We start from the raw sequence: 9324 nt of genomic DNA, 5'->3' as shown, positions 1-9324 counted from the left end.
GGAAAGAGTACGTGAAGATCTTGGATCTCATTTTGTGAACCTCTGGCTTTGTCTTGTGAAATTAGTCCACGTCGCACTGCGAGTGATGAACAAGACAGTGAGTCAGGTACTGAGCCACAGCCGGCTGGCTCCAGCTCTCCCCTCCGCAGCCCAAAAGTTGGGAAAAATCTGGGACAAGTATTTATGGGTTGAGTGCTGCAGCTGAGGAGCCAGCAATGCAAGAGCAAAACACGGCGTTACTGGAGTTGCATCTGCAAAAGCAGTTGCTGTGGCTCTTTTTTATTTTCAAGAACAATTCAGATGTATTAAAAATAACATTTTATAAAAATAGAAGAACAAGCTCAGATTTATCCCATAGTACTAAAAAGCACCGTTCGCATAAGGGGGATGATGTAAGTGTACACACAGGACAAATTTGACCCAAACATGGCAAATAAATGAGTGTTTTATTTGTGTTTAAGTACAGGAACGAGCAATTAAGCTCAAAACTTCAAAGCTATTAAAGTGACTAACTCCCAGTGAAGTCAAAGCGAGATAGAAATGGGAAGTCCTCTGTATTTTAATGTCCCAAACGCAGATTAAATACCTATAACTACTGCAAACTAACAAGATTTCAGCTTGAAAATTTCACTGCAATCTCTGAAGGAAATGGCTTGGAATAATTTCAGTTAAATATGAACAAAGACTGCATTTTGAAACCCTCACTCAGGTAAAGCTCCCATTGCCTTCACCAAATAAATCCGGTGATATCAGGTAGGTAAAAATAAAGCCAATTTGACATAAGAGGATATTTGTCTGCTACAGCTACGACACTCTGTGGGAAAGTGTGGCATGCTCCATAATTGAATGGTGAGTTATCTTTCATGTTATATTTTTCTTATGCAATTTATTTCACAATGATTAAATCAAAAATATAAGCAATGAACTTACCCAAATTCTTTGATCAGGCAATTGGAACTGGGAGCAAAATCGAAACAAAAACAACACATTATTCCTGCATTGGAACCCTCATTGCAATCAATCTGCTAATTAAGATTTTATTTAAAGAGTCTAATTAAAATGTTACTCTGAATGATTTGTTGCATAGGGGTATTCTCTCCCTAAAAATGCAATCTTGTAATAGCAAATTATTGCAAAATACCATTAAACGATCTAATTTTCATAGCTTTCAGGCCACTGCCACTGGGGGAAATTTTGCCCAGGCAAGGACAGGGTAAGGACTGCAGGGTTTATGTCTTTAATCTCTACTTCAGAAACATGTTTTAAAGGTCCATCCATTAGCTGTCATTTTATCCCCTTAAAAGTAATAAATTTTTGCTTCATCAGAAAGCAAGTTTCAGAAATAAATTCCCCTACAGAAGCACAAACTTGTAGGACAAGGACAATAATTTTGTTTGTATTTTACCTAGATAAATCCTGCCAGCTGAAAATGAAAACTTGCCATGGACTCCACACCTGTATTTTTACTGGGGTGAACAGGACTATAAAGGAAAAAACAGCTTTTCTGCAAGCCATTCCCCCGTCCTCTATAAATACCGAGCCAAATTCTGCCTGCGCACACAGAAGACTCCTTTCTATTAAAGACTGCAGGGAAGCAGATTTTGGCATTTACTCTTTTGACAGGATGTGTGATGGAGGTTTGGGGTTTTTATACACTGCATTAACAGTACGCGTTACACTCCTGACCTTTGTACCATGACGTCTCACACCAAGTTAAAGATGTTATCCCCAGCAGCTAGGGAAGTGATAACGTGAAAGCTGGTCTTTACTGTGGATTCTTTTCTCTATTGCTCAATACAGAATATGGACGAACAGGCAAAAAGGTGTAACAGCACCCCTGTGCATATGGTCAGCAACACGGGTGCAGAACTACCCCTCCCTCCTGCCAGGGGGTGCTGGCTCTGCCCCACCTTGGCTGGTACCGCGGGAGGGAGGTGGCATCCGACACCTCCTGCTGACACTGATGGACTTGGTGACCACGCTGGGTCCTTCCTCAGGCACCAACAAGAGATATAACCAACTCACTGTGAAAAAATATGAAGGGTGAAATCCCGATATCCTGCCCACTAATAGTGAAACGCCAGATACCTCCATTTCAGCAGCACACGTATGCCATCCTCACCAAAATCCTATAGACCCTCCTCCAGTGCTCCACCTAACGCAGAGTCATACAGCATAGCAGAGTATCCAACTCCTTCCCTGCCCACCACAGCCAAACTCCCATCAGTGCATTTTACCCAAACAACCTCCTTTCCCACCCACCAACCCTCCTGCCTACCACCATCACCAAATCAACCTGAAGCAAAACCTCCAGAGCCCTTTCAATCAACTTCACTAACATCGATTTACACCTTCTGAACAGCGAGCTAGCTCTAAGCAAAATAATAGCATTTCTTCCATCGATACAGTGCCTAAAATGCCCTCATTTAGATAATTTACTATTAATTTACAGCTGCTCCAACAGAATCGCTCACTTGATGGAGAGGAACCCGCACAGTTTTACACCAGGAGACACAAAGAGGATAGAGCTCCTCTTTGTGTACTTGTGCATTAGCACTATCTGCTGTGAAATGGGAATTTTTACTTCTTGATTTGCAACTTGGGCAAATAAGGTAACTCAGCAAGAGGTGCTGAGCTGCTATTAAATCTTTTACGTAGAATCTTGATAATATTTAATAGACCCTTCACTTTCTACAGGCATTGGAACTGGAACAGGGTGTTTTTCTGCATGCTCCACCCATGCAATAGAATTGTATTTGTGCATCTGCAACTGTCTACACCACCAGCTGTTCTCCCCAGTTCTCCAGAAGTCCCATATTTCAGAATATATTCCATACAACTGAGGACATAACAACCATTGCCTATATTGAGGGGAAAAAAAAAAAAAGCATGTGGTGGCAGGTTGTTGGCATGGTTTGCCCAGGAAGCAGAGGGAGCTGAACCAGAGACAGCAGCTCCTGGTTGTGCGCTTCAAATACAAGACCCGTATGGGGTGTCACTGTTCGGATGAAACAGCCCGTAGTCAGCAAGGGGTTCAAATGTGCAAATACCAAAGAGCATTTTATTTCAGGCCAAAGATTTAACTCAAATCTTTAGCAAAATCTCCTTGAGCGAGGAGGAGGAGGAGGCCAGAACAAGGGTGCAGTGCTGCTGAAGAAGAGCAAGGTGTAGTTTGCATGCGGGTACATTCTACCCTACCTACACGTCGCAGTTACACCGATGTTTTAAGGACACCCTCCTAAGTTTCTGTTATCCAGAAAACAAGCAGCAGATTTATGGCCTATGAAAAAGGCAGCAGCCCTCTCCTATAGCACGTCTTCAGGCATGGAGGAGCAGGGATCCTACAAAGTCACTGCACATGCTACAGCCCACAACAGCTACCTGAAAGAAACGGAGCATTTGCTTATGAGAGTTGAAACCATCGGGTGGAAGGTTCTATCTCTTTTCTGTGAGTCTTTCAGTATCAACAGCTGGGATGCTCATATTTGCTGGCCTGACATCAGATCTACATCGTCTCCTCATAGTCAATACTGACTCCACCACAACGGCCCAGAACACGGGAGAGTGCTGAAGACGACACGGGTAGCCTCAAGTACTAGTAGCTACACTACAGTTTTGGAGGAACACAGTTCTAAAACATACATATAGTTTGAATCTGGCTTCCTTTATAATCAAAACATGTTGTTTCATCTGCAAAACATCAAGAAGCTCAGAACAATGCTTACGCTTTTCCACCACAATGGTACAGCAAAAACTGTGTGTTTTAGGAAATCCAAAAATGACTAAGACTGCATTCATTTCTCTGCACCTGCTTTGAAGCATCAACAGGCTTGTTTACAACATCAAAATTCCCAGAATACTTACTTGTGGATGAAACAAGAATCCCGGGGAAGGTCTCAAGTATTTCTCTTTTAAAGCTTCCAGTGGGTCAGTTAACTTTCTTTTTTCTACTCTGTAAATGTTAAAATTAGATTTGCTTGTGATGAATCAGTCTCAGATATTAATAATTATACAGCTACTCATGTTTAAAAGTCAGCTATACATCAAGTAATTTGTTTCTCAGAGATAACAGTAAAAGATAAGGAGGTACAGTCGGCTCTCGATTCCTGTGTACTGCGGGTGGGGGCTGTAAATCACCGTTAAAGGGAGATTATACCATTTACATAGGAAATAATCCCATTTAAAAAGACCAGTAATAATTATAATAGAAACCAAATTATAATAGAAACTACCCAGCACTTTTACAAAGAAATAAGGCATCTGAGTGTGCTCTCCACTCGGAGGGGAATTCAAGGCGACAGGAGCCTTGAGCAATGGGTCCCTTCTTGTCTGCCCCTGTGAGAGGTCGCAGCCATCCTGGACACCTCTCCTTGAACACAGCCGTGCACAAGCAGGGCGAGGAAGGTGGGCGAAGTGGGAATGCACTGCAAAGACTGAGATCATGTGAGCGTTTAAGCAGTGAAACATAGTGTGGATAATCCAGAAGCAGTGTGGAAATAGGATTTTTTTGCTTTTTCTGTTACTCATGTGTATGGTTGAAGGGACAGATCCTTCCGTAGATGTAACTCACAGCAAAGAAAGGCTCGGTAACAACCAGCCTCGTGCTACGCTGCCCGAATTTGCACAGATTTCATTAGTTTGTAATACAGAACCATAAAACACGGATCATTATTTTCACTGCTTCAGGCATTTAAAATGAATATGACGCAAAGAAAACCTATAGTCCAATACAGATACCGATCTGGCATGAATAAACCATCTCAGTAAACAGCATCATATCCTGTTTCTTCATAATGCATACCTGTTAACCTATGCAAGAACATTCCCCAAGAACTTTGCCCATAGCATTTCTTTTTCAAGATAATGTAATAAATTAACATCGTTTACACTGAGGTAGCTTTTTTTTAACAATAGACTACAAAATCAGTCATTTATATTACAGACAAATATTTTTATGGCTAATATTTCTCTAAACTTATTTAGACGCATGACTTTGGCTGGTTACAGATATACGAGCAGAAAGGCCAAGGGCAAAGAGGGGCTGACGTGTACAGGATGCAGGTGAAATCCAAACCCCAGTGAGATCCATCTTGGCACTACTGGGAATCTCCGAGAGGTCACAATTTTACCACTGGTTTTTAAAAACCTCAGCTCACTCACAGCATCTGCTTGTGCACTCATCAAAGCCAACGACAAGGCTCCCATTGATTTCCAAAGGTAGATCAGATTAACTAAGCCCACTGGTGAGGCTTTGTACACACGAGGACACTGCGCCTTCAGTTATGTTAATGAAATGCCCAGATAAATCAACCCATTGCTCAAATCAGTGCAAAAAAAGGCAGAAATCACTCCCAATTTCTATGCTTTTTATACACCTTAGGACAAGTTTGCTTCTTTGTTGCACTTAGGAGATACTCCTATTTAATTCAGGAGGAGCTAGAAGGGTGGTGTACGACCGGAGAGCTGCACTGTACTTTCCAGGGGAAGGTAGAGGGCAGTCAAGGCGAGTGGGAGGCATTTTGGAAGAAAAGGAATTCAGGGCAAGCCAGTGATACCAAATACACAGTAAATACCCAAACATTCCGTACTGACGCCTGTTCGTTTATGCGTAAGGGGTGCGCAGGTCAGCATGCAGCCTGGACCATCCCGTGCCCTGGCGGTGGGATGACACCTCCAGGGGTGGTGGGATGGGAACGGGGTTGTCCTGCAGGGCAGGTGGCCCTGGCAGACCTAGCTGCCAGGGATGCCAAAAGACAGCACATAGTCTGTTACCTGTAAATGGGATCCATAAAGAACGGGGTGGGCCTGGCATGCTGCAAGGAGGACTCTGAAACTTTTCTTTGCTCGAGGTCACCTCCTTTCTTTTCTCCAAACACATGGTTTTTCCGAGGCTCGGCTTGTTTTGTGCCGCTGGCTCGGCTTCTGCTGCCCATGCTGAGATCTAGAGGCTGGTCCTGGCTTGCTGCAGAGGGGGCTGCTGGCTTTGAGGGTATGGGAGTAAGTGGCTTCTCCTCCTTACGCTTTATGGTGAGGTCAAAGGGAGACTCAGAGCTTCCCTTTGGGATCTTCTTTATTTCACTGGGTGATTGGGGCTCCACTTTCAAGGGTAACGGTCTCAAGTCTCTATCAGGAAATGGATACATTGATTGAGAGAATGCTGGAAAAAATGGGAGGGGAAACATGGAAGGGTAAGGTAAGGCTCCGACTTTTTTGTCTTGCAGCCCCACAAGTCCTGTTGAACCAAAGTACTTTTCAGCAATAGAAGCAATAGCCTTTATAGAATCATTCACCGCTCCTGACACCGCAGTCTGCTCCTCTAAGGATGGTGAGAAAATGGAATGATTGCTGTGGTCTTTCTTATTATTTATTGAAGCCAGGCTCTGCAGAGAGCTTACTTTGTCTTTGAACATTTTACCATTTTCTTTAAATTTCTCTTTCTCACTTTCAATGTCACTTTCCAGATCAGAGCCCGATGTGGTTTCCAGGTCACTGCCACTGGGGGTACTGACATCGTCAAGGTCAAGGTCACTACTCTCTGACTGGTCACTGAGTTTCTCATGCGGCCTCTCTTCAGAGGACCTCTCTGGTTGAAGCTCCACTGGCTTATTCTCCCCTACTGATGGTTGCTTATTTAGTGCCTTCAAAATATCCTGTGTGGCTGGCAGTATTTGAGGATTTGTCATGAGGGGACTTTGACTTTTGTTTGTCTGATCTGCGCTCGGTAGTCCTTTAACAGGAGAACTAGTAGGTAGCAAAGGTGGCCTGTGGTACAAGCCTGAAGGAAACAGACCAGGGAAGCTAAAAGAAAATCCAGGAGCTGTTGGAAAGGTAAGACCAGCAGGATGCCTATTGGCTCCAAAATAGTCAGCAAGGCCCGGATTTGCATGATTCATATTAACCATGGACGTTTTATCCATAGCTGGGGTTCCAGGAAGTGAAATGCCTTGGCCAAAAAATCCTCCTGCTGCAAAATGGTTCTTGCCCTCACAAAATCTCCTGTGTTTATTTAAGGAAGACGTAGTGCTGAACATTTGTCCACAGTCTTTGCACTTGATTTGGGTTCTGCAATCAGCATGCATGCGCTTATGACGACAAAGGTTTGAAAACTGAGTATAGGATTTATGGCAGACCTCACCTGTATGTAAACAACAACAACAACACATCTCAGGCTTTGTGATAATTGCCCCCACCCTCAAAATTTTGCATATAACACCTTTTTTTTTTAACCCACCAAATGTCAATTAAGAAGGCGTAAGGGGAAGTCTGGGTGCACAAATATACAAGAAGCTACAGTACTCTTCCAAAGCAAGGCATCCAAGCAGACAAATATCTAAAGACAGCACCAAAACCCACTCCAACAACCCCAAAAAAGTCTGAAATCACTAAAAGACAAAGTTTTCTTGTTTGCTTTTTGCATTGCAGAGTGTTGCATATTTGGTACCATTATTCAATATCACATTCACATCCAGAACCCCATCGAGAGCCGCAGCTCGCGGCTGTAACACCATACAAACCCTCAGTGCTCCCACGTGAGTGCTTGTGTCTTCAGATGACATCCATTTATGTCACTATTCACATGCAGAAAGTTAGTCATTAAAATAAATATTTGCAGGAGCAGACAGGAGATGGACAGAGGTGCCTCACAAAGCTTCCAGCCTGCAAGGCCACGAGGATATGAAAGAGGTGAAGGAGGAGACAAGCAGGTATTTCCAGGTGCATAACCTTATTAACAAACATTTTTTTTCTACTTACAATTAAGAATTTAATCTCACAAAAGCCTGAGCTAGAGCCTGAGTAACCTCAGTCTAGTACTCTCACATGCCCAAAGCATTTCTGTTTGTGTAATGTATACAGTCCCTACAGGTGCCTGGGATGCTGGAACTCTAAATTCCACATCTTGCTAACTTTACTAGTCTTAATACTGCTATTTATCTCCTGCACATGGAAAAACACACTACATTTCATCAACGACTTCCTTTAAGAGTGCAGCTGTTTTTATTTGCATGTCTGATGCTCAAAACAGCTCGATGGATTTCCTTTCAAACTCCGCTGGGATGAGAATGGCTTCAGCCTCACAAAAGCAGCACTTGCAGAAAGCCTGAAATCACAGAGGTGAGGAGATCTACCTTGAGCTCCTGGGTCAGATCTAGCCTGCACGCTTGGCACGTCAGAGCACAGCTCCCAGCAACCATTTTCAGTAGCAGGAGCCTGAAAGTGCTCCCAGGGGTGCAGAGCGAGACACTATGAGGAGTGAATCACGTTGTTGCATGTCGCTGACTTTCTGGCTGCTACAAACCTTAGGGAGCAAATTGGAGCAGCAACCAAGTTCTAGGTCTGCAAGTTAAAATGTGGTTTGGAAGAGGGTAACGCTCAGCTCCCCAGGGCCTTTTTATGGCCTCTTTTGGCATCCTTTGGACAGGCAGGGGCATCAGGCAAGTCTCAAGGCTGCGCTGTCTTGTGCTTTTCATTATGCTAGAATTTCTCTGTACCTCTGCACTACCTTGCTTCTAACAGTATCAGCTCCAGCCTTGTTTAAAAACAAGGCAGGAGCATGATCAGTAAGCAGTGTTATCCCTCTATAATAAATACCATTTTTTTTTCCTCAGCCAGGAAAAAGCATGTGGCCACTTTATTTTTATTCAATTTGTGTTATATCATAAGCTCTCATCTTTCACACATCAAAGCCACACAACAATACACATTGTGTATTCCGAGGTCTTTTTAACAATCATTTTCATCATTTGAGACAGACTGACATAATTTACAATGGCTCTATTTTAAGCCCGCAAAGGAAACTGAATTGAATGTATCCCATCCTGCACTCTTGGTTCCCATGAACTGCAATCACGTCCTCTAACTTCCAGTCTCACCGGGGCCTGTTCTAACCTTCCTGCTCCTCTAAATCTCTGCCCTTGAGAAACTTGACCACTTGTTGTCATCCCTTAACTGTTTACCTCTTCAGCAGACTGCTTCGTATCTCAGCAACAGTGCTCCTATTGTTCGAGGGCCTGATCCTGCCTGATACACCCATTTTCCCTGTTCAAGTCCTGTTGACAATTCGTGGGATAAAGAGTGCAGAATTGGGCCCAAACACAGGAAATTTGCAATGCGGTAATTCAGGAAGAATGTTTGTTGCTGTGTATCAGTTACTGATCCTGCTGGAAATCTTCATTCACAAGGAAAGACAAGAAAGAAAAGAGAGAAACCACAAAATAAAATGAAAAGGAAAGATGAAAAAAAGATGAAAGAGAAAGGAAAATGACAAACAAGAAGGAAGAGAAGGAGAGGAGAGGAGAGGAGAGGAGAGGCGAGGAGAGGCGAGGG

The 9324-nt window shown here is 43.4% G+C and overlaps 1 protein-coding gene across 4 annotated transcripts in view; it reads right to left on the bottom strand.

Annotated features, from left to right (window-relative positions):
- The window catches only part of MECOM (MDS1 and EVI1 complex locus), a 46932-nt gene that overhangs the window by 17413 nt on the left and 20195 nt on the right, over positions 1-9324 (bottom strand). For 2 of the 4 annotated variants that reach the window (XM_010137435.1, XM_010137437.1), the window contains 3 exons: positions 5773-7135; positions 3865-3952; positions 931-957 (listed from right to left, as the gene is read on the bottom strand). In XM_010137435.1, coding sequence (XP_010135737.1) covers positions 931-957; positions 3865-3952; positions 5773-7135 — 1478 coding nt within the window. The remainder of the gene's footprint in view (positions 1-930; positions 958-3864; positions 3953-5772; positions 7136-9324) is intronic. The other 2 variants (XM_010137438.1, XM_010137436.1) reach the window with 1 other exon arrangement.

The sequence above is a fragment of the Buceros rhinoceros genome, unplaced genomic scaffold, assembly GCF_000710305.1.
Source record: "Buceros rhinoceros silvestris isolate BGI_N320 unplaced genomic scaffold, ASM71030v1 scaffold406, whole genome shotgun sequence".
Taxonomy (NCBI): domain Eukaryota; kingdom Metazoa; phylum Chordata; class Aves; order Bucerotiformes; family Bucerotidae; genus Buceros; species Buceros rhinoceros.
The sequence above is the reverse complement of the archived record's forward strand: the minus strand, read 5'-3'. Positions and strand labels throughout refer to the sequence as shown.